Below are 25,989 nucleotides of genomic sequence, written 5' to 3' on the forward strand. Positions count from 1 at the left end.
TTCAGGAGTGCATTTAGAAAACGCGGTGATTTTCCTGCTACAGTTCATTACTTTGAAAAAAAAAAAAATCAGACAGTTGAAGGTAAACTCAGCAAAATCCCAAAACAGTCCTGTTAAAAAGTAAAGGTCTGTTAGTTTCTAAAGCTTTCAGGTTTCAGTGTTGGGGACACTGAGCCTCGTTTATCAATCTTTTAGTAGAGTCGTGCGTTTGCAGAAGCTAAAGTGAACTAAACATTTCCAATTCATATTTATGCGAGTTGAAGCCAATTGTTTACATTAGTTCGTATTGTCTGTAAATTTAAACACACCAATGAATACCACATTCCTCGTGTAAATCAGGGGTGTGTGTGTGTGTGTGTCTCTCACACTGACGGGCAGCCTGAGTACATTATGTAACACAAAATTACCATTGCTAGTTTTAGGCAGCTTAGAAACCGGCTCTTCCATTATTGCTGTTTCTTCCATGTTTTCTTGATGTTGTGTTCTAGAAACGGCACTAAAACTTAGCTTCAAAACCACAAAATGCAACTTTGATGGGGGGAAAATAAATAAATAAATAAATATATATATATATATATATATATATATAGGGGTGCAATTTGTCAAAAAACCAGAAGGGGGGGGACGGGTTTTTTTTTTTTTTTTATCATGAAACGTCACAAAATTAAGGTAACAATAGGCTAACAGCTCAATAACATCCAATGATATCAAATGAATAACACTAAATGAAAACGAACACTAAACCAGAGATAGTAAATTCATCTTCCTATCTCTCTGACTAAATACACGAACACTAACACAACAAAGTTCGCATTGCTTGTCGCGTTGCTGTGATGTTTCTCTCCCTCCGGATTAAATGGACAGTGACTCGAAAATCACTAAAATACATGAATACTAAATGAACAGTTTGCTCTGATGGCGCAGTTCACATTGTGCGCAGCTTTCCGATTTAAACTGTTTTTTTTTTCTCATCCTTATACTTCCTGTTTCATGGACTGTAACAGATTTGCTTATTTAATAATTTTAATACAGAATTTACTTTGAAACTATAATCAGACACTCCAACGCCCCCCCTAAAAAAAAAAAAATCGGCCGTGAAAAAGGCGGCATCCGCCAAAAGGCGCGCTGTTTGCATCCCTGCGAGAACGCAAAGATATTGTTATTATCTACAATGTATCTATTTGCTGGGGACATTCGTGAACATCAAAGCTGCCACTTCGGGTCATTTTGAAAGTGAGTGCAATGTAGACCATAGAAAACTGTCACAACATGCCTGTCATGTCAACTTTTTTTTTTTGGTTTGTTTTATTGACGGGGTTGTCCCCGAGGATTTTTTTTTTTCAGCAGAGATAAAAACCAGAGGGGGGGATGATTCCCTCAGCAAATCGCACCCAGTGTATGCGCGTGTGTGTGTGTGTGTGTGTGTGTGTGTGTATATAGCTAGCTTACCTCTCTTGTCGAAAGAAGTAGGAAAGTTTTGCTTGTTTTGACATGGCGAATTATTAACACTAGAGGAAATACTCGTAATTCGCAACTAAAAAGACTGCAGCTACATTGGCAGCTTGAACATGCTTTCTAGTGCGATTGTGTTGCGCTTGCGCAGAACGGTGTCAGTCCTGCGCACCTTAGCATGTGCACCTGAAGGCATGCTGTTAACAAAGAACACCTGTCTTTAATCAATTAACTATGTTTGGGCTATTTAAGGACCGTGCTCATACAAGGACGATGCGAAGTATTACGCCGTGTCTGTCTAGGAACGCGAAAAATCCGAAAAATGCATTTCTCCATTCGGAAAACCAGAGATTTTCAAGAGTTTTGTCAAATATCCGGATTTCCAGGTATTTCGTCATTATAGACTGGTACCAAAATTCAAAAAAGTTCTTATTTAAGGAGTTAAAGGCATTTTTGAGACAAAGTCGGCAAACGGTCTTATTTTGTCAATTTGGGTGTGCCGAATTCAAATCTGCAATATGCCGAGCTCTATCTGACCTCTGTTGACCTCTAGAGGTCATTGAACTTTGGGCCTGTAAACGTCTCAGCTGAACCCAGTTTCTCAGCTTTCTAAGGAATGAAATGTACTAAAATGATTAATGAAGTTAGCAAATGGCCTTGTTTGTTAAATGTTTGGGTGCTGAATTCATTTGTAAAACGACATATGACCTCTGATAACCTCAAGGTCATTAAACTTGGCCTATAGGCCTATGCATTTAACGGCATTTTTAAACTGACTTTACTCCCCCAAAAAGATGAACAGACAAAAAACAAATAGAAAGGAACAAATACAACATTAAATGCCAGTCCATGTACATGTGACTTACTTTTCACAATGAGAATGCCTAGGCGATCACCTTACATAACATTGCATTACATTTAGCGGTTATTGTTTATACAAAGCTACTGAAAAAAGGACAGATTCAGCAGCATACAAAATGTGGGGGCATACAGGGTATACAGGTTAATCAGGGTTAGTATATATAAGAGGTTTTTTTTCTTTGTTTTGTTTTAAACAGGGTAAAGCCTTTACAAAAAACAAACAACAAAGAAAAAAACTCTCATATATACTAACCCTGATTAACCTGTATACCCTGTATGCCCCCACATTTTGTATGCTGCTGAATCTGTCCTTTTTTCAGTAGCTTTGTATAAACAATAACCGCTAAATGTAATGCAATGTTATGTAAGGTGATCGCCTAGGCATTCTCATTGTGAAAAGTAAGTCACATGTACATGGACTGGCATTTAATGTTGTATTTGTTCCTTTCTATTTGTTTTTTGTCTGTTCATCTTTTTGGGGGAGTAAAGTCAGTTTAAAAATGCCGTTAAATGCATAGGCCTATAGGCCAAGTTTAATGACCTTGAGGTTATCAGAGGTCATATGTCGTTTTACAAATGAATTCAGCACCCAAACATTTAACAAACAAGGCCATTTGCTAACTTCATTAATCATTTTAGTACATTTCATTCCTTAGAAAGCTGAGAAACTGGGTTCAGCTGAGACGTTTACAGGCCCAAAGTTCAATGACCTCTAGAGGTCAACAGAGGTCAGATAGAGCTCGGCATATTGCAGATTTGAATTCGGCACACCCAAATTGACAAAATAAGACTGTTTTGCCGACTTTGTCTCAAAAATGCCTTTGGGTGTCCCAATTCTGGATTTTGGTACCAGTCTATTAGCGGAATAAATCCGGAGGAATCTTCATGAAAATCTAAAAATCCGGAACACTTTCATGACTAAATGTAATTTAACTTTGTACACTCCTGTTCGAACAGGTAGGGCTGTGTCGGCCAGGGGATTATGGCTCGGATGTTTCTCACCTGAATCTTCATAAAACCTTCTGCATTCCTCATGGAGGTGGGGGCCCTGGCATGGGTCCAATTGGAGTGTAAGTACACCTTTGGCTTTTCAGAATCGAGTTGTTGTGTTTGCTGCACTGTTCCCACAAAATGTGGGTGTGTACTGCAACAAGACAGCAATCTGAAATATTCAGATCCATGAAGAATTTTTTTTTTCCATGACCCTCAGAGTTTTCAAACCTAATTTAAAGAAGGCAGTATAGGAATTTGGTTCATTAATGGCCCTTTTCCACTACCCTTTTTCAGCTCACTTCAGCTCGCTTCAGCTCACTTCAGCCCGACACGGCTCGCGTTTCGACTACCAAAAAACAGCACGACTCGGCTCGCTTCAGCCCTGCTTAGCCCCTAAAACTCGCACCGTTTTGGAGTGGGGCTGAAGCGAGCCAAAGCGAGCCGAGTGAGGCTGGGGGCGTGAGCAGACACTCCCCTGTGCACTGATTGGTGAGGAGGAGTGTCCTCACATGCCCACACACGCCCCGCGAGCACGCTGGGATCTGTAAACACCGTAAACCCGGAAGAAGAATAATTACTTATTACGAGAATTTCTGAAGCCTTATGCGCCTCGCCTCATCTATACGCTCTTGCCAGTATCTGTTGGCGTTGTCGGTGACAACAAGCCACAGCACCAAGACCAGCAACACTAACGACTCCATGTCCTCCATGTTTATTGTTTACTATCCGGGTCGTGAGACTACCACTTAAAAGCTCACTGATGTCACTGTTTGCGCTGTTTAACGACATCACGTGACGTCCACCCACTTTCGCTAACTCCACCCAATGTGTCCACCCACTTCCAGCCAGCACGGTTCAGCGCGGTTGTAGTCGAAATGCAACTCCAACAGCCCCACTCAGCCCGACTCAGCACGGCACAGCTCAGCCCGACTCAGCCACGTTTGTAGTGGAAAAGCGGCATTAGAACAGACACAGGGTGTCCCATAAACGCATAGTCACGGGGGGGAAACAGCAAAACAAAAGCTTTCATTTACAGAATTTGCTCAGTATGTTTGATTTCATTTGAGTAGAATTATTTGGATTCATTCTTTCTTCCTCAATACATCATGGTCTGTGAAAATATAAAATATACATTAACCCTGTGATGCTGGACTTATGGGACACCCTGTAGATCAGTTAAAAAAAAAAAAAAAGAGCAGATATATTTTTTCAGCTTTTGTTATGATAATGAAAGAATACACTAAATGTCATAAATGAATTATTATTATTATTATTTTTTTGTCCTGTTCACATGTATGCACACAACTAAATTCATGTGTTTGTGCTATAAACTTGATTCTGTTCCAGGAAGAAACATCTCGCCCCGTTCCTACCAAGCCACCCAGTAGTGAACATGCAGTGCAGCAATCCAAGTTCACTAGGCACAATCAGTGCTGCCCCCTGGGGTTCTAGTGCCATCCTGCCCATCTCCTGGGCCTACATAAAGGTAATGTGACTCTGCCAGCCAGGGGAAAAAGCTCTTAGCAGAATCTGATAATACATTAGCATGGCTCAAATAAAAGTAAACTTTTGTAATGTCATGTTTTTATAGATGATGGGTGCTAATGGTCTCAGGCATGCAACAGAGGTGGCTATCCTTAATGCAAATTATATGGCAAAGAGACTAGAAAATCATTACAAGATCCTGTTCAGGGGCTCTAAAGGTGAGAACAGTTTTGATAGCGTCATTATATTTGCTGGTAGTTTAGAGACTTATTTTAGAGATCCCCCCCCCCCTGAAAAACAAACGCTTTCTTTACAGGTTTTGTTGCTCATGAATTTATTTTGGATGTTCGACCGTTTAAAAAGACGGCCAACATCGAGGCAGTGGACATTGCCAAAAGACTACAGGATTACGGTACAGGATTATAAACTTTTTAGAAAGCACTAACGCAGCTTTTCTTCTGTAGTTAATCATGTACAATTATTAATTATTAGCAATGTACTAATTTCCGGAACATTTACTAGGTTTTCATGCTCCTACCATGTCCTGGCCTGTGGCTGGAACACTAATGATTGAACCCACGGAGTCAGAGGACAAAGCTGAGCTGGACCGATTCTGTGACTCTCTGTTAGCCATTCGGCAGGAAATTGCAGACATCGAGTCAGGCAGGATGGATTCTAGAGTTAACCCATTAAAGGTACACAATCACAGTCTAGTTGAGCTAATTGCTGTAAGTATTCTACAATAAATGAACACTGAACAATGAAACGGTTGACCAGGGAAGCTCAACACACTCAATTCATCCAAGTCATGTTGTCCACAGTAGGCATATCAGACGCTCGCTGGCCGTGCTGTGAAAATTGCGCATGCAGACGCTCCTTGAATATTTTCCATCAGTTAAAAAGCTCATCTCTGCTTTCCAAAGAAATTCATCTTGTTAAAATCTGTTCAGTACTTTGGGAGTAACGGCAGGTTGAAGTTGGTACAACAGAGTTCACTCTCTGCTCGCGTGACATTGGGAAACTGCCCAGGCACTCTCTCCTGATCAGTTTCCAACTGGATTACTCGTAAATAACTTTTTATCGGGATGATCTCTCGCTCTCACTGTTTCTGATGAAGTATTCAGCAAAATTTTCTGTCTGCTAGTTTTAATGTTTTGCTTCACGGGAGACTTTGAAGTGAGTTTTCATCGCTTTACCTACTTATTTTTTTTCAAATCGAACTGATTCATGTAAATAAATAACTATATTTCAGAATATAACTGCGGTTGTTTTGATGAAAAATATTGAGATCATTCCGACCACTAAGATCTCATCTCATTATCTCTAGCCGCTTTATCCTGTTCTACAGGGTCGCAGGCAAGCTGGAGCCTATCCCAGCTGACTACGGGCGAAAGGCGGGGTACACCCTGGACAAGTCGCCAGGTCATCACAGGGCTGACACATAGACACAGACAACCATTCGCACTCACATTCACACCTACGGTCAATTTAGAGTCACCAGTTAACCTAACCTGCATGTCTTTGGACTGTGGGGGAAACCGGAGCACCCGGAGGAAACCCACGCGGACACGGGGAGAACATGCAAACTCCGCACAGAAAGGCCCTCGCCGGCCACGGGGCTCGAACCCGGACCTTCTTGCTGTGAGGCGACAGCGCTAACCACTACATCACTGTGCCGTCTGGTCGGAATGATATTTGGAAAAAAACCAGAAGTCAGAAGCGCGAGTGTCCATTTCAGTTCAATTAATTGGGATTGTTTGTTTTAAGTTAGTCTTGAAAGCTGTGAATATTAATCAAAATAAGAATCATTTATATTCTTTCATACAAACACTAGTAGGCCCTACTGAGAAATACAAAGGCCTACAGAGCACAAAGAGGGGATTAGAAATACTTTTGTATTTTGATAGAGAATGGTAAACGTGAACGACATTCAATGCTTATTTATGCACATTTTATAATTGATTTTCTTTGTGATGCATAAATGAGAGTTAAGATCAGGTTTATATTGCACAAATAAAGGCATTTGGTGAAACTTGGAAGAAGCAAGTGTACCAATATAACATTTTTGCCTAATTAGCATTACAGATTATGCAAATTAGTATTCAGTATACAACCATCTATGCACCTGCCAATTTCCATGTAAATATCTTGGAAAAATTAAAAAAGGTATTAAGAGACATTTGATCTCATTGGTTAATGAGGCCCATTTTGGACCATGTGATCCTCATACAGAATATTACAGCAGTTTTCTAAAAAGCTTTTTTTTTTTTTTCAGTCTTTGATTTGTAATATCTCAAGAACGGATAAACATACTTTTTACAGAATTAAAATATGTTCTGCATTCAATTCTGAATTCAATGAGGGCAGTTTCAAGCAATTTGGATTGAAAATTAATTTTCACCTGATCTGCTCACCCACAGATGGCACCTCATTCTCTGGGATGCATTGCCTCCAACACATGGGACAGACCCTATTCTCGGGAGTCTGCTGCTTTCCCTATGGTATGCATATTATGCCTTTTGAATAGTCGACAAAACATTTACATACGTTACAAATGGAACCAACATTGTCTTTGTCCTGTTGCAGCCTTTCGTGAGACCTGAAACAAAGTTTTGGCCTGCAATTTCAAGGATTGATGACATCTATGGTGACCAGCATCTCGTGTGCACCTGCCCCCCCATGGACGTCTATGAATCTCCGTACGAGGAGCGCGCATCTTCGTGACCACCTCCTCACAAACATTCTTCACTCACCTTCCTTCATCACATATGATATTGATCTCTCTTTTTTAATTCTGTGCCTTGTTTTTTGTTCTGCATCTTCTATACTGCTCTCTTTAAGACTACTAAAACTACTTACTGGAATTGATTTAGTGATCAGCTTGCATAGGATTGTTATATATTTTATTCCTTGTATAAAAAAAAAAATCTTTAAATGGTGTAAGGATTTTGTGTATGTAGATGCAACTTGTCTCTTAATGTCTACTGGTACATGGATTTTTTTTTTTTTAAGGAAGTATTATAACGGTTTAATAAATGTTTTAAAATGAATAATGAAATATTCTTATTTACATATAAACAGGTTTTTTTTTTTAATCTAGGAAGGAAAATTGATTGTTTCATACTGACTTTCCATTCTCTTCCATAAATTGCCAAGAACTATGCCTAAGAATAACAGAAGTCCTAAATTACGATTCGAGGCGAATTTCTTCCAGCAATCCTCAGGCTTGTTGATGTCCAAAGAATAAATCTGCAAGTTTAGAGGGAAGAGAAAATATTAATCTTTTTAGGACAAATTAATCCTGTTTTTTTTTTTTTTTTTTTAAATTTCGTAAATTTAAAATAAATCTCGAACCACACCAACCTGTCGTGCTAGATGAAGAGCAACAGCAGACACAGCAACGTAGTACGGGACTGTCTGGTCTGCATTAGCGCCTGCCAGTATTAACCCAGACAGCATGGCCACAGCGAAGGCACTCAGCCAGGGCTTGGTGTTTTCCAGGAACCTCAGCGCTGTGGACTTCACGCCCAACTTAACATCATCCTCTTTGTCCTGTTCAGTAGAGAACGTTCAAGTTCAGAAATCCTGAATTCATTCTGCACAAACCAGATACCATGCTACACAGCTTTATAATACAATAAACCAGAAAGTACCTGATGGGCATAAATGGTGTCATATATCAGCGTCCACGTCACACCAGAGAAATACAGAGGCAGACACACTGACCAGTCACATGATCCCAACACGGCTGACCAGCCAAGCAAAGCTCCCCAGTTAAAGGTAAAACCTACCGAGGAAAGTAACTTTTAGGCCTTTGCACTAATATAATTCACATAGTAAAGGAAAAGTCCACCCTGAAACACATTAAATGATGTTTAGATTGAAATGTTCGTCATGTGATTAGTGGCTGGGGCTGTATTTTAATTCTTCCTGTGAAAAGTTAGCGGTTGTGTGCTGGACTGACATCACGGGGGGACAGTGTTTGCACACTTAGTGATGTTTCATAAGAGAACCAATATCAGACATTAGGCATAACGATCAGGTTTAGCTGTTAGCTTCTAATCAAACAGCAAAAGCTTCTTTCCAGTGACGTTCAAGGTCCCTGAGAAATCCAACTCTGAGACAGCAAACGCTGGACTCAATGTTCCAGAATGTAATGCAGCAAAGACTTGGCTTGGCGAATCAGTGATCTTCAAGATGGCAAGCGTAATGGCATTGACTGTAGTACTAGTGTGCAAGACGAAGCTTTAGAAGCTGATTTGTTTGAGGCGGAGTGGACACATTAGGTGGTGAGATAACTGGACACTAAAGTGGAGTAAAGGACTAAAGTGCTGCTGCATCGCTCTATTTAAGCAGAACTGAAACAATGGTTAAATCCCGCTAGCGCCAATATCAGCACATGGTCAAATGGCATTGTGCATAATGTCGTGAAAATAGACCACAATGTTGAAGTTAAAAAAAAATAAATAACATTAACTCAGATTCTGACACTGAATATTTTCAGGTTGTGTAATAAATATTATAAAGATTAAAATGCAAGTCACTCAGGGTGGATTTTTCCTTTAACTTGGTATATGCTGAAGTATGAGCTTTGTAGAAGGTACCCAAGACGAGCTGAGGCCAGTATGTTATTCTCTTCATTAAAGGATAGGTGACGACTAGCGATAACGAGGCGGCACCGAGGGCTATGCTGAAACAGAGAAAGTGAAACGTTATACAGTGTTTGCGCTGTACTGACATCATCGACTGAGTAAATGATGCATGACACTAAAGTAAAACTAAAGTGAAAATGTTACCAGACTGATGCTTTACAAAACACACACAGTACATGAGTAAGCCATTAGAGTTGGCTGTTAAGACCAAAAACCCGTCAAATTAAAATAATAGCTAAGTACGATAGAAGATAAGATAAGTGAAGTACCTGTAATAGTTGAGACATAAGAGGACTCCCAGTGCTAAGCTCAACTGGCCTCCCAGGAAGACCAGTGCTTGGAACTGGGAGATCTGTCCTGCAGCTATGGGGCGCCTGGCCGTCCGGGACACCTGAAGAACACAAAGTAGTACAAGATTCAATCTTGCACAGCATCGGATGACTTGCAATCGATATTCATACTCAAGCCATGATTTAATATTATGAAAAGTGAGCCCCATGTGAAGGAACTACAGAGGTTACACAAGCTTTTCTCTATTCAAAGTAAAAAGTAAAGCTAACAGTGTCCGAAAACACATTGTTGAACCAGTGACAGAAACAAGAAGGGAATTTTAAAAAAAAATTACAGCAGCTTGAAAGGCCTTGATGCTGCTTCTGTGAAGTAATAAGATGACAATGCTAGGGCATGTACCGTACAACCCCAATTCCAAAAAAACTGGCATGCTGTGTAAACTGTAAAGAAAAACAGAATGCAATAATTTGCAAATCATGGAAACCCTATATTTCATTAAAAATAGTAAAAAGATAACATAGCAAATGTTGAAGCTGAGAAATATTGTTTTTTGAAAAATACATGCTCATTTTGAATTTGATGTCAGCAACACGCTTTAAAAAAGTTGGGACAGGGGCTTGTTTACCACTGTGTTTCATCACCTCTACTTTTAACAACACTCTGTAAATGTTTGGGAACTGAGGAGACCAATTGCTGTAGTTTTGAAAGAAAAATGTTGTCCCATTCTTGCCTGATATACAATTTCAGTTACTCAACAGTTCGGGGTCTCCTTTGTTGTATTTTGCACTTCATAATGCGCCAAATGTTTTAAATGGGAGGCAGGTCTGGACTGCAGGCAGGCCAGTTTAGCACCCTGACTCTTTTACTATAGAGCCATGCAGTTTTAATAAGTGTAGAAAGCGGTTTGGCATTGTCTTGCTGAAAGAAGGAAGGCCTTCCCTGAAAAAGATTTTGTTTGGATGGCAGCATATTATTCTGAAACATGTCGATATCATTCAGCATTAATGATGCCTTCCCAGATGTACAAGCTACCCATGTCATGTGCACTAATGCCCCCTCATACCATCACAGATGCTGGCTTTTGAACTGTGTACTGATAACAAGCCGGATGGTCCCTCTCCTCTTTAGCCTGGAGGACGTGGTGTCCATGATTTCTAAATAGAATTTCTACTTTTGATTCATCAGACCTCAGGACAATTTTCCACTTCACCTCAGTCCATCGTAAAAGAGCTCGGGTCAAGAGAAGGTGGTGGTGTTTCTGGATATTGTTTATATCTGTTTTTAACTTGCATTTGTGGTTGCAGTAATAAACTGTTTTCACAGACGATGGTTTCCTCAAGCATTCCTGACCCCATGCAGTGATTTCCAATGCAGACATGTGTCTGCTTTTAATGCAGTGTCTCCTGAGGGCCTGAAGATCACAGGCATCCAATGTCAGTTTTCAGCCTTGTCTCTTGTCTACACAGATTTCTCCAGATTCTCTGAATCTTTTCATGATATTACGTACCGTAGATGATATGATCCCCAAATTCTTTGCAGTTTTACACTGAGGAACATTATTCTTAAATTGTTGCGCTGTTTGCCCATGCAGTTTTTCACTGAGTGGTGAACCCTGCCCCGTCTTTACTTCTGAGAGATTCAGCCCCTCTGGGATGCTCTTCCCCAATCATGTTACTGACCTGTTGCCAATTAACCAAATTATTATTATTTTTTAATCATTACACAACTTTTTCAGTCTTTTGTTGCCCCGTCCCAACTTTTTTAAAATGTGTCAAAATGAGCATATATTTTTCAAAAAATAATGAAATTTCTCAGTTTCAACATTTGATATGTTGTCTTTGTACTATTTTCAATGAAATATAGAGTTTCCATGATTTGTAAATCGTCATATTATGTATTTATTTATGTTTTACACCGTGTCCCAACTTTTTTGGAATTGGGGTTGTAGTCAGAACAGGTTTAAGACGTAATTAAAGAGAATATTAAGAGTATGAAACTATTGGGAAGATTTAAAAAAAAATGCTGACAAGGAAGACGTGAATATAGAAAGAACTGGTTTTGATCTGACATGTAAACTTTATTAAAGACAATTTAAGACAATTCATAATTCAATTCTGTTATGATTTCAAATCCCAGAAAGAGATTATAAAAAGATCCTTGATGCAGCTTGACTTTGGGATTCTACAGCCTGCATTTTGTTGTGAGCACATGCTGCTTTTAATATTCATTATGCTTAATGTCTTCCTGCTTCCGCCACTGTTGACTTAAAAAAAAAATCTGCATCTATCTGAGCAAATCTAGGGATGATGTTTGGTGTATTAATCCAGCATCTTTTTCTACAATCACAATAATTTTCCCATCCCAAGTAATACTGCCATAGGCCTTTAACTCCCAGGTAATGCATCTAATCTCACAACACAATGCAGCTCAGCAGATATATACTAAAACGCAAAGGAAACAAGCATTCCTGATTGAATAATGTTACAGCGAAACCTCATGTTACGACCACTTCAAAATTACGACCACCTCAAAATTATGAACAGTTTTTCACGGTCCCGATTGCTTGCTTACATATTTCGTTGGTCGCGGCCTTCAATAATGCGACCACCTCAATATTGCGTATTACGACCATTAATTTCGGTCCCACCCGTCGAAAATCAATGTAATTAAACCTCGAAAATACAGGCGCCCCCGTCGTGTCAAAACACGGGGTACAAGAGCTTTCACGACATCCAGTTTGCGTCATGTCGCAAAATTTTTTTTATGCCATGCCGCAAAATTAAGATCGACTTGTACGACAATGAGTAGAAAACATAATGAGTTGTCTTTGAAAGAAAAAATTGATCTGATTAACGAAAGTGCGGGTAAAAGTCAGCGTCAGCTAGCAGAAAAGTTTGGAATTGGCAAAATGCAGGTAATCTATGCAACGAGGTGTGAAGTGAGCTTTAGTAGATCGATTTAAATAGAAAAAGTTCAAGTTGTTAAAAGTGTCATAAGGCCACACCAATTTAATTAGTTGGTTCTCGGATTTTTTCAGGAAAAATATGAAGCGAGCAGGCGAAATAAAAATAAAATTAAAAAAAAAAAATGCTCTGATGGTAAAATTAGCGGTGGAAATAGACCAAATAATACAGGCAAACCAGTAAACAGAATTTCAACATACCTGTCAAAGATTTTACGCTTCTGTTCGCTGAATATCCTAACAATCACAAACACAGGCTTTGTAGGATTCCCCTCCACAGGCATGCTTCTTCCACAAGTCTTTATCGAAAGTGAAAGGGGCGATTTGATTGGTTTTCGGTGTCACGTGACCTCACATCACGTGACCTTTTCTGTTGGCAGGAGTTTGATTTCGATTTTATTTTTTTTCATTTTGTATTTTTTTCAAGCGGCGATTCCGAGAACCAACTAATTAAATTGGCGTGGCCTAATTATGAAAGAGTATTCAGAACGAGATTTCAATTTCTTGTTTCAATGACTTGTGTAAGTTTGCTGTATGGTTTACATTTAAAAATGGTATGGTTTTAATTATGATTAATTCTATTACAAGTTTATTAAAAGTTTAAATGAAAACTTAAAGTTATATTGTTTTTTACATGTTGTATTACATGTACATTTGTACTTGCTAGACACACAAACCACACACATGCTAAATTTAAGCAAAAGTATAGCTTGTTGATTTAATCATTTATCAATGAAATACAATAAACTAGTTCATAAATTTATTACATGTAATACAACAGTATTAAGAACATCATGCATGCACGTTGCTATGCAACAGCTCAGCAACTGTCAGTATATCTTGCCAACTCAACATTAAGACCACCTCAATATTAAGACCACTTCGACCTGGTCCCAATTAGCCTCATAAACTAGACCCAACCGCCTAGCGGCCAAAAATATTTTTTGCCTAGCGAGTGGGTCTAGCCTCACACCATATAAACAAAAACACCCCGGGCATCAAATCGTGCCCGCCAATCACAACACAAGGTTTTTGTTTGGATTCTTTGGGCGGGTTTTTGCAGGAGTGACGACAGAGCTGCGCAACGCTGGAGAAAGCACAGCAGGAAAGATGGCTACGGGCTAGTGAACAGCGCGCGTTTGACTCTGCTTTGGAATCAGTTTTAGAAGAATTAGACTTGGAGTTTTCATTGAAACATGAGCAGGAAGAGGCTCTCCGCTCATTCCTTTTCAAGAAGGACGTTTTCCCTGTTTTGCCGACCGGCTATGGCAAAAGTCTGATCTACCAGCTGGCTCCGCTCGTAGCCAAAAGGATGGGGCTAGTTTGTGCAGTACGAAGAATTAATAAACAGCTTTGAAACATTACTTTTTGATTGTTTCTTATTTTCCCGTTATTTTAAATTGAAGGGAAATTATTTCACCAAACACCACTAAATAAAAACTCTCAAAAACAGTTTAAGCAAACCCTTGAAAAACACTTGGAAAAAAATGTGTATGTGGTACAGACTCCAAACTTGTGGTCATTATCTCCAAACTTCTTAATATCTAGAACCTGTTTATTAATTAATACGCATTTTGAAAAATTATTTATTTCAAGGCCTCCCCCACTGCTTTCTGTCGCTCTGACTACGTCACAGTCACTGTTGCGCTGATTGGTCAGAGCGTTGGCCTATACGCACAGAGACAGTTTGAAAGACAGCGGTTTGTTCCTCCCACCCCCTTCGGAAATGTCTACGGATCGAGGCCAGACTAAATATTCACATTTAGTCTGGCTTGCCAGGCTAGGTCCCAATGGTGGTCTTAATATCGAGGTTTCACTGTATTTTTAAACATGGAAAATTCGACAAGAAATTATTTTGAATGAGAGCCGGAGGTCCAGAGGAGCAGATCGAACAGCCTGTTTCTCAACAAAAATGTGCCTCAGTTTATACTGTGACAATGTCCACGCAAACCATAAAAAAAAATCATAATCCTTCAACAAAGAATAGAGCACAATAGTAATGTTATGAATGGAAGCAAAAATACAGAATTACAGTATTAGGAATTTAAACCAGAACGTCAAGGACGTAGTAGCTCATCTGGCCTGCCATCAAAACAACCATGACGATCAAACAGAAGTGAAATGTGACGATGTGAGAGAGGACCAACCTCCACGACAAATTGCTTACAACAGGAAAATCAACAAAAGACTAAATTTTGTTCCCCAAGGAAAGATCGACCCAAAACATCAGTCAGAACTGAATTCACATGATAAATGAGAGAGGAAATACAATTCTAGTCAGAAGAAAGTTTAAAGTGCCATTCCACCATTGGATGTATTTTTTTGGCATAAAATACAATACATTTTATGACAACATGACTAGACAGAGAAATCTTTTAGCTTCAAAATGATATATCAAACATAATTTTTTGACAACGACAAGTATATTAATTTTGCGACCAAAGTCACCTACCCTTTTAATTTCCGCGCGGTAGTGAAACGTGATGTCATCAGCAGGTTCCCCTTCTTGTGTACCACGTCACGTGTGACGTGGCACAGATTATCAGCAATGGCGGATAGAACGCGATTTCCACTTGTCGATTGCTGTGCCAATATTCACCATCGACCGTCTCTTTTAGGCATCACTTGCTATTTTCCTTCGCTTCTTTTCCGAAGCTGACAATCGCGTTCCATCCGCCATTGCTGATAATCTGTGCCACGTCACACGTGACGTGGTACACAAGAAGGGGAACCTGCCGATGACCTCACGTTTCACTACCGCGCGGAAATTAAAAGGGTAGGTGACTTTGGTCGCAAAATTTATATACTTGTTGTTGTCAAAAAATTATGTTTGATATATCATTTTGAAGCTAAAAGATTTCTCTGTCTAGTCATCTCATCTCATCTCATTATCTCTAGCCGCTTTATCCTTCTACAGGGTCGCAGGCAAGCTGGAGCCTATCCCAGCTGACTGGGTGAAAGGCGGGGTACACCCTGGACAAGTCGCCAGGTCATCACAGGGCTGACACATAGACACAGACAACCATTCACACTCACATTCACACCTACGCTCAATTTAGAGTCACCAGTTAACCTAACCTGCATGTCTTTGGACTGTGGGGGGAAACCGGAGCACCCGGAGGAAACCCATGCGGACACGGGGAGAACATGCAAACTCCGCACAGAAAGGCCCTCGCCGGCCACGGGGCTCGAACCCGGACCTTCTTGCTGTGAGGCGACAGCGCTAACCACTACACCACCGTGCCGCCCCCTGTCTAGTCATGTTGTCATAAAATATATTGTATTTTATGCCAAAGAATACATCCAATGGTGGAATGGCACTTTAAATTGAGCTAATGACTAATTTGTTAGCCAAAAATAAACAACACAATGACCAGGTGTTGTGCAGAAGGTCAAGTTCTTTCGAATAAAACAATCAGAACTGAAATCCATTCAAAACTGAGGGACGAGACACGATTTAACTGAAAATAAACAAAGTTGTAAACAAATTATTTACAACAAGAAAATCAACAAACAAATGACCAAGTTTTGTTCCTTGAGAGAAGATCGATCCAAAACGTCGATCAGAACTGGAATCGGGTGAGAACTGAGAGAGGAGATACAGTTCTAGTGAGAGGCCTGGAAAATTCGTTCGTTTGGCCTAATTACTTACTCGTTAGCAAAAAATTTGACAAAACAACGACCAAGTTTTGTGCGGAGTGATGAGTTCTTTCAAACAAAACAATCGGAACGGAAATCCGTGGAGAACTGATAGAGGAGGTACGATTTAACTGAATTGTGGATGACGGACGCCACGTCCTGGCAACAGATCATCGGTCTTATGGCTAGATGAGCTAAATAGAGCATTTCAATCACAGAGTGTACTGTAAAGCCATGCTCGTTTCATTGCTACAGCTCATCTGCGTTGATCAATCCAATTTCATCTTTTATATTTCAGTAATGGACATAAAACATCTCATCTCATTATCTCTAGCCGCTTTATCCTGTTCTACAGGGTCGCAGGCAAGCTGGAGCCTATCCCAGCTGACTACGGGCGAAAGGCGGGGTACACCCTGGACAAGTCGCCAGGTCATCACAGGGCCGACACATAGACTAAGACCCCGTCCACATGTAGCCGGGTATCTGCTAAATCGAAGATATTTTTTTACGTTTTGGCCTGTCATCCACATGAAAACACATCAAAAACGAATATTTAAAAAAACTCCGGGCAAAGTGAAGATTTTTGAAAACTCTGTGTATGCCTTTTCGTGTAGACAGAGATAACCGGAGTTTTGCGTTTTAGAACGTCACAATCTGCGCCAAAAAAATAACAACAAATCTGCCCTGACGTCAAACGTGCGACCTTTGTTTACTGCAGAAGCCAGATTAAGCATGGACAAAGAGTAATGGATCGGAGTAGTGCCTTGAAAGCGTTAATTATTGTGCAGGTGCTATTCTGATGTGATTAGGGGGTAGGATTTGGGGAAATAATGCCATCTACAGGTTTGGAATGCTTATGAATGTGATTGAAAACACAGATGTTCGGTTATGTGAGGAAGGGATTTTTTTTGAAGACGAGGTGGTGTGGATAAAACATTTTTATAAACAGAGGGGGGGGAAATGTTCGGTTTTAAAAATACCTGGCTATGTGTGTACATGGCCACAGACAACCATTCACACTCACATCTACGGTCAATTTAGAGTCACCAGTTAACCTAACCTGCATGTCTTTGGACTGTGGGGGAAACCGGAGCACCCGGAGGAAACCCACGCGGACACGGGGAGAACATGCAAACTCCACACAGAAAGGCCCTCGCCGGCCCCGGGGCTCGAACCCGGACCTTCTTGCTGTGAGGCGACAGCGCTAACCACTACACCACCGTGCCGCCGGACATAAAACATTCTACAGTAAACTCCAGAATGAGAAGAATCAGTGCTGCTATGTTGGCATGTGGATTTGTTAAAAGTACGAACTACAGGGGTGCCATTAATTGTGACGTGTTCTTTTTTTAATTAAAAAGGATACATTTTCTTATAATAAATGCACTTCAATTAAAGGTTAGATTTCTCTCATATTTTCAGTGAGAGATAAAACTAACTGACCACAAAGACAACTTATTAAACAAACATTTTACAAGGGTGCCAATAGTTCCAGAGCTTACTATATATAGTGCATATTTTATTTATGGGAACACTGAACATATTTCCTTCCATATACCGCATATATTTATGTCCTTCATGTACATTTGATTTGCTTATTTATAAGCAAATTTTTATAGTCGACTTGTACAGTAAAGGTATTCTGTTCTTTTTATTTTTTCTGATCTGCACCATGTCGATACACTCCCCGGTTGGGGGAGTCGCACATTAATATTTCGTTGGACGGCCTTTTGCTTTGCCTAAGACACACAATGGCTGCAGCATTGTTTCAACAATCGGATGCAACATCACAACATTTATTTTCATCCAAAGTTGCAGTAATTTTTCACGGAGATCTTGTATTGACGTCAGGAGAGTCAAATCCCTCTGTACAGTCTTCTCCAGCACATCCCAAAGACTTTCAGCGGGGTTAAGGTTAGGAGTCCGTGGTGGCCGATTCACGTGTGAAAATGATTCCTCATGCTCCCTGAGCCACTCTTTTACAACCTGAGCCCTAATTTGATGCCCATGCCATCAGAGAAGAAAAAAAAAATCCACTGATGTGATAACCTGGTCATTCAGTACACTCAGCTGACTTCATTTTATTGCCACATAATATTGCTGAGCCTCGACCTGACCAACTGAAGCAACCCCAGATCATAACACTGCCTCCAGAGGCTTGCCCAATGGCCGCTATGCATGATCTCTTCATGTACTTCCATTCTTACCCTGACACGCCCATCACTCAGGAACAGGGTAAATCTGGACTCGTCAGACCACATGACCTTTTTCTGTTGCTCCAGATTCTAATCTTTATGCTCCCTAGCAAACTGAAGCCTTCTCTTCTGAGTATCCTCACTAACAAGTGGTTTTCTTATGGCCACACAGCTGTTTAGTCCCAATCCTGCGAGTTCTTGTCACATTGTGCATGCGTAAATGCTCTTACTTTCATTATTAAACAATCATGAGTTCTACTGTCAATTTTTTTTTTTTTTTACTATTTGACTTCAAGTGTGGGCGGCACGGTGGTGTAGTGGTTAGCGCTGTCGCCTCACAGCAAGAAGGTCCGGGTTCGAGCCCCGTGGCCGGCGAGGGTCTTTCTGTGTGGAGTTTGCATGTTCTGCCCGTGTCCGCGTGGGTTTCCTCCGGGTGCTCCGGTTTCCCCCACAGTCCAAAGACATGCAGGTTAGGTTAACTGGTGACTCTAAATTGAGCGTAGGTGTGAATGTGAGTGTGAATGGTTGTCTGTGTCTATGTGTCAGCCCTGTGATGACCTGGCGACTTGTCCAGGGTGTACCCCGCCTTTCGCCCGTAGTCAGCTGGGATAGGCTCCAGCTTGCCTGCGACCCTGTAGAACAGGATAAAGCGGCTACAGATAATGAGATGAGATCTGTTTAAAACATGCAACTAGGCTGAATTAAACATTCCAGTTGCACATGCAAGGAATACCTTCTTGTCAAAGTCTCTGTCCCACATGTCGTTAATGGTGCAGCCCGCTCCTCTCATCAGCATAGCTCCAGCCCCAAACAGTGCAAGCATGTGTAGGTCAGGCAGACAGCCCGGGTCTGCTGCCAGCCCGATGCTCCATGTACACGGCAGATACAACAGCCACGTCCCTGCCAACACAAATCCCAAAAAACAGTCACTGACACATGGATAATATTGCCAAGGTGATATGACGTGATGTCCTGTGATGTATCTGGACTGTCTTGACATCAGCATAATCAAACAAGTATGTGCTTGACAGAAGCTCACCAATCGGTTTGTCCAATCTCATTAAGCGGAGGTACGGCTGAACAGACACTGGAGCTGCACTTACTATTCCTGCAGGACTCAGGCTGAAAGATCTCATGTTGTTAAGACCATAGTAAGGAATATCTGACAAACCCCTTCTCTGTTTCTGAAAGTCTGTCTTGATAAAACAGGATCCTGATGCAAGCGAAACTGTACTGCAAGCTCTCTTGTCCTTCTGGATAATTGTAAAGCAGGTGAGACAAGTCTGTGCTGGAAGTCTCCGTAATGGATGTGAACTAAGCAGTGTCAGTATCTTGGTGCACATCATCTTGACTGCTGTGACAATGAGAGCAGCAAAAACGCAGTGGACGCCTGAAAGAAACGAAACAACAAAAAATTGGAGAATTTCTTCATTCAAATGTGTTTTAGTCCGTTTATTATTTTGTGGCTTAGTGTGTTTCTTTTTACATAACTGTGAAGTGACCTTTGGTCTGAGAAACCTGTATAAATTAAACATACACTACTGTTCAAAAGTTTGGGGTCACCCAGACGATTTTGTGTTTTCCATGAAAAGTCACGCTTTTATTTACCACCATAAGTTGTAAAATGAATAGAAAATATAGTCAAGACATTTTTCTGGCCATTTTGAGCATTTAATCGACCCCACAAATGTGATGCTCCAGAAACTCAATCTGCTCAAAGGAAGGTCAGTTTTATAGCTTCTCTAAAGAGCTAAACTGTTTTCAGCTGTGCTAACATGATTGTACAAGGGTTTTCTAATCATCCATTAGCCTTCTGAGGCAATGAGCAAACACATTGTACCATTAGAACACTGGAGTGAGAGTTGCTGGAAATGGGCCTCTATACACCTATGGAGATATTGCACCAAAAACCACACATTTGCAGCTAGAATAGTCATTTACCACATTAGTAGGGATGCACCGAAATGAAAATTTGTGGCCGAAACCGAATAACAATTAAAATGCTTGGCCGAATACCGAAACTGAAACCGAATATCAAATGTGGTTAAGTTTTACATTTTTTAAATATTGCATAATAGCCGAAAATAACTGTAGACATGTTTTTTCAAAGAAAGTAAATGTTTATTTAATAGTCTTCAAATGTTCCCATAGAACTGCCAGTAGGTATAGTTGTTCATTTGATTTTTAATTTCCTTTTTTCCCATTTTCATTAGACAAGGCATTCAAACAAAAAACTCCAAAACAACACAATCCAAATCAAGTGTATAATTAACTCAGCCTGTATGAATCATGTACTCAACATATTACTCTCTGTTCTGCCCTGGGGTATGACGGTAGACAAATATAGACCAAACATTAACCACTGCACCTGTGTATCAAGCCCCAAATAAAATGTATAAAAAAACTATTTGAACTTAGGTGGACCTCTTCTGTAAGCATTCCAACAACAACAAAAAAATGCATCAACGTGCAAAATCGCAAATGAATTATGGAGTGTCCTTCTGGCATAGAGTGTACTTAGCCTACTCCTTCAGGAACAGTGGCAGGTTCTTCTTTATGAACAGTAACTTCTCTGCTTTGTCACATGTCAGTCTGTTCCTCCTCTCATCAAGAACATTGGATGCAGCACTAAACAGCCTCTCGCTATCTGTGCTTGTGCATGGAGCAGCCAAGTACCTTGGATGGGAATAACATTGTAGGTTCAGTTCTTTATTATCAAGCAATAAAAAAAGACATACAGAGAATAAACCATTCCATTATTGTTTTAAAATATTGTGCTTCATTTTTGTGCACTGTCGTTGTTGTATTCCAATATTGTTTTATATTACATTCATTAAATTAAACCTTTTGTTTTGTAAAACCTATTGACTTCTTACCTGCGTGCCATCCGTGCCAACTCAGGAAAGCGCCCTCGATTGGTCCTCCAATATGTTAGAGGATCATCATTCCTGGGAATCAGGACTTCTGACAGGTAACAGTCCAGCTGCTGAGCAGTGGCACTCGGCTGCCTGAGATCTGGGTCGCTTTCCTGGATGATTTCCTCGAACATGTCCGAGAGTGAGGGCGCACGCACTGACTCTGTAGTGCAGATTCTTTTTGTTTGAGTACCCTCGGCCCCTTCTCTGTGCTTCACTTCGCCGTCTCCAAGCGGGTTAAACAAGTCCAATTCAGCCTGGACCATTTCCCTTACTCTCCGTTTTTTCTCAACATCAATGTAGTAATCCTTATATCGTGGGTCAAGCACAGTTGCGATGCAAAACAGGGGTTCCGTGTCTGCCTGACAAAAACGTCTGTTGACAGCCTCTAACAGTGCACTTTTTGTTGTTTTGACTCCGTGGTCCGTTTCACTTTCTTTCTTGAGAAGACGCGTGAGTGCTGCAAGCAACGGGATAACATCTGCAGCAGATGCTTTAGATGAACTTATTTCCTTTGTCAACTGCTCAAACGGGGCGAGAAGAGAAAGTGTGTTCTCAATTAATAACCACTGGTAGGAGGTGAATGTCGCGGGCAGATCATTATCGGCAGCGTAGGCAGCCAGGACTTGTTTTTGTGACAAAAGGCTCTGGAGCATATAGTAGGTACTGTTCCACCTAGTACTTACATCCTGCTGGAAACGTTTTGGAGGCATTCCGAATTGTTCTTGAAGGGCCTGGAGGCGAGAATAAGCAAGCAGGGAATGCTTAAAGTGGCCTACAATTTTCCTCCCTGTTGATGATATATCCACAATGCTGCGCTGGCTCAACACACCTTCATTCACAGCAATCTGCAGAGTGTGAGCCATGCACCGTATCCCTTTCAGGCCATTATCTTCCATAGCTTTCACCATATTCCGAGCGTTGTCGCTGACCACAGCATGCACTCTGGCCCGGTCTATCTGCCAAGACTCAAACATTCTGTTGAACGCATCGGAGATGGCTCCTGCTGTATGCGATCCTTTAAATTCCTGTGACTGAAGTACGACCTGCCGAAGTTTGAAGTTCTCGTCGACCCACTGCGCTGTTAAGCTCAGCATGCTGGTTGGGCTGACATCGGAGGTCCATATGTCTGTCGTGAAGCTCAGGTAAGCATTGCTATCTTTGGCCAAGAGCTCGTGCACGCGAGTCGCAATGCTATGGTACAGCTCTGGTAGGCACACGTCCGCGAAATAACGCCTGCTCGGTAAGGTGTAACGGGGCTCAATGTACGCCATGAGTCTTCGAAATCCAGTGTCCTCCACAACACTGAATGGTTGGTCGTCTAAAGCCATGTATTCCATTATTTTTTTAGTAATCCCTATTGCTTTGGGACTCTCAGAGGCGAATTTTTTTGTCTTTTCAAAGACGTCGGCCACAGATGGTGCGCTGCTAGCCTTTCTCTTAGCTGCAGCAGCAGCTGACTCTCTCGCGTATTCATCATGTTTTGCTGGATGGTTGGTTTTTAAATGGCTAATTAAACCTGAAGTGCTAAACGTCTTAGCATTAATACCCCCTCTAGACACTTTCGCGTCACATTCATTGCAAACTGCAACCCTATTCTCGCTCTCAGATACTTTAAAATATTTCCACACCGCCGACATTTTCAAGAAGGCGCCATTTCAATGTTGCCAGGTCTGACAAGATGAATAAACAACTGGCACCACGAAAACACGACAAAAAGCTAATGGGAAATGGGTCTCACAAAGGGAGAGGACGTTTGTGTTTTATTTTATTAGCATGTATCATTTTTATACCACTAAGTTAGTGAGAGAACGTGAGAAAGAAAAAGTTAACATTCAGAAACGTTTCAATCAAACATTCGCGACTTCAGTGCTGGCAACCCTGGCCAGATCATCGCATTGTGTTGTTTCATTGCGTCTTTGCGCCACACGTGACTTTTCGGCCTCACTTCTAACTCAGTCCACCGAAAACCGAAAGTGGATTTTTTTCCATTTTCGGCCGAAAATTTTCGGTGGCCGAAAATTCGGTGCATCCTTACACATTAGCAATGTATAGAGTGGATTTCTGATTAGTTTAAAGTGATCTTCATTGAAAAGAACAGTGCTTTTCTTTCAAAAATAAGGACATTTCAAAGTGACCCCAAACTTTTGAACGGCAGTGTATTATTACTATTACAACCCTGATTCCAAAAAAGTTGGGACAAAGTACAAATTGTAAATAAAAACAGAATGCAATAATTTACAAATCTCAAAAACTGATATTGTATTCACAATAGAACATAGACAACATATCAAATGTCGAAAGTGAGACATTTTGAAATTCCTGCCAAATATTGGCTTATTTGAAATTTCATGATAGGAACACATCTCAAAAAAGTTGGGACAGGGGCAATAAGAGGCCGGAAAAGTTAAAGGTACAAAAAAGGAACAGCTGGAGGACCAAATTGCAACTCACTAGGCCAATTGGCAATAGGTCATTAACATGACTGGGTATAAAAAGAGCATCTTGGAGTAGCAGCGGCTCTCAGAAGTAAAGATGGGAAGAGGATCACCAATCCCCCTAATTCTGCGCCGACAAATAGCGGAGCAATATCAGAAAGGAGTTCGACAGTGTAAAATTGCAAAGAGTTTGAACATATCATCATCTACAGTGCATAATATCATCAAAAGATTCAGAGAATCTGGAAGAATCTCTGTGCGTAAGGGTCAAGGCTGGAAAACCATACTGGGTGCCCGTGATCTTCGGGCCCTTAGACGGCACTGCATCACATACAGGCATGCTTCTGTATTGGAAATCACAAAATGGGCTCAGGAATATTTCCAGAGAACATTATCTGTGAACACAATTCACCGTGCCATCCGCCGTTGCCAGCTAAAACTCTATAGTTCAAAGAAGCAGCCGTATCTAAACATGATCCAGAAGCGCAGACGTCTTCTCTGGGCCAAGGCTCATTTAAAATGGACTGTGGCAAAGTGGAAAACTGTTCTGTGGTCAGACGAATCAAAATTTGAAGTTCTTTATGGAAATCAGGGACGCCGTGTCATTCGGACTAAAGAGAAGAAGGACGACCCAAGTTGTTATCAGCGCTCAGTTCAGAAGCCTGCGTCTCTGATGGTATGGGGTTGCATTAGTGCGTGTGGCATGGGCAGCTTACACATCTGGAAAGACACCATCAATGCTGAAAGGTATATCCAGGTTCTAGAGCAACATATGCTCCCATCCAGACGACGTCTCTTTCAGGGAAGACCTTGCATTTTCCAACATGACAATGCCAAACCACATACTGCATCAATTACAGCATCATGGCTGCGTAGAAGAAGGGTCCGGGTACTGAACTGGCCAGCCTGCAGTCCAGATCTTTCACCCATAGAAAACATTTGGCGCATCGTAAAACGGAAGATACGACAAAAAAGACCCAAGACAGTTGAGCAACTAGAATCCTACATTAGACAAGAATGGGTTAACATTCCTATCCCTAAACTTGAGCAACTTGTCTCCTCAGTCCCCAGACGTTTACAGACTGTTGTAAAGAGAAAAGGGGATGTCTCACAGTGGTAAACATGGCCTTGTCCCAACTTTTTTGAGATGTGGTGTTGTCATGAAATTTAAAATCACCTAATTTTTCTCTTTAAATGATACATTTTCTCAGTTTAAACATTTGATATGTCATCTATGTTCTATTCTGAATAAAATATGGAATTTTGAAACTTCCACATCATTGCATTCTGTTTTTATTTACAATTTGTACTTTGTCCCAACTTTTTTGGAATCGGAGTTGTATTTTTAAGTAAGTAAATCATCCACAGCTACCAAAATAACTTCATTTGAATGATTTTCTGTTTGTAATATACTGAGAATTTATAACAGCAAGTTTAAATCTTTCACCAAACACATCATTTCTTAACAACTGTCATCTTTACTGTTTACATACAGTATCAGACTGTCCATCAGCTAACGAGTTACAAACAAAACAGCTACATTATCTAAAAAAATACCAAAATTAACGTCAAACTGATGAACTGAAGCTGATTTAAATATTCAACATTAACACACTTATAAAAAAATACTTGAATTACTGTTAAATCGCGTATTTTCTGACTTACATCAGTGTTGTGACATGCAGGTAATGTGAAGGATTTGTGTGCTCCGGGTAAATTGTTCCGTCGGAAACACCAAATTGCTATTAGGTTCCGCGGAGGGAAAATGCTTATAATTATATCATTGAAATATTTAATTAGAATTTAAAATGCTGTGCTATTATTTAGATTATATTTACATTTACATTTGTACCGCGTACATCCTGTTTTAATATTTACTAGCATTTTAATTTTGATATTTCTAATCGATACGCGTTTAGTTTCATGGTGCATGTTAAATGTGCAGCCTAAAATAAAATCTGAATTATTATGCAACAGTTTAAATGAATTTATTGAGTGGAAAATCCTGTTTCCACTTCTGAATGTATCTATAATGTAACTGCAGTACTGTCGTAAACAGCTCCTCACCATGAGCTTCAGCGCCCTCGTGTGGTCACATGTCGACAT

General features: G+C 40.6%; 2 protein-coding genes across 4 annotated transcripts in view; one reads left to right on the top strand and one right to left on the bottom strand.

Annotated features, from left to right (window-relative positions):
- gldc (glycine dehydrogenase (decarboxylating)) overlaps positions 1-7,799 on the top strand; it is a 59,275-nt gene extending 51,476 nt beyond the window's left edge. Inside the window, exons 19-25 of the mRNA XM_060907072.1 lie at positions 3,271-3,383; positions 4,654-4,792; positions 4,898-5,009; positions 5,108-5,203; positions 5,314-5,486; positions 7,212-7,292; positions 7,378-7,799. Coding sequence (XP_060763055.1) covers positions 3,271-3,383; positions 4,654-4,792; positions 4,898-5,009; positions 5,108-5,203; positions 5,314-5,486; positions 7,212-7,292; positions 7,378-7,515 — 852 coding nt within the window. The 3' untranslated portion in view covers positions 7,516-7,799. The remainder of the gene's footprint in view (positions 1-3,270; positions 3,384-4,653; positions 4,793-4,897; positions 5,010-5,107; positions 5,204-5,313; positions 5,487-7,211; positions 7,293-7,377) is intronic.
- coq2 (coenzyme Q2 4-hydroxybenzoate polyprenyltransferase) lies at positions 6,368-25,602 on the bottom strand. Of its 3 annotated transcripts, none has more exons than XM_060907074.1 (8): positions 25,549-25,602; positions 19,570-19,920; positions 19,264-19,430; positions 9,713-9,834; positions 9,396-9,481; positions 8,445-8,578; positions 8,155-8,343; positions 6,368-8,040 (listed from the first exon to the last, which is right to left on the bottom strand). In XM_060907074.1, the coding sequence occupies exons 2-8, from the start codon at positions 19,874-19,876 to the stop codon at positions 7,888-7,890; spliced, it is 1,158 nt and encodes a 385-aa protein (XP_060763057.1). In that variant the 5' UTR covers positions 19,877-19,920; positions 25,549-25,602; the 3' UTR covers positions 6,368-7,887. The 3 variants fall into 3 exon arrangements, with proteins under 3 accessions (XP_060763057.1, XP_060763058.1, XP_060763056.1); XM_060907075.1 differs by lacking the exon at positions 25,549-25,602 and adding an exon at positions 21,057-21,146; XM_060907073.1 differs by lacking the exons at positions 6,368-8,040; positions 8,155-8,343; positions 8,445-8,578; ... (2 more) ...; positions 19,264-19,430; positions 25,549-25,602 and adding exons at positions 21,057-21,206; positions 21,407-23,675 and having other exon boundaries at positions 19,762-19,920.
- Between the last annotated feature and the right edge of the window lie 387 nt (positions 25,603-25,989).

Source organism: Neoarius graeffei, chromosome 24 (genome assembly GCF_027579695.1).
Source record: "Neoarius graeffei isolate fNeoGra1 chromosome 24, fNeoGra1.pri, whole genome shotgun sequence".
NCBI lineage: Eukaryota > Metazoa > Chordata > Actinopteri > Siluriformes > Ariidae > Neoarius > Neoarius graeffei.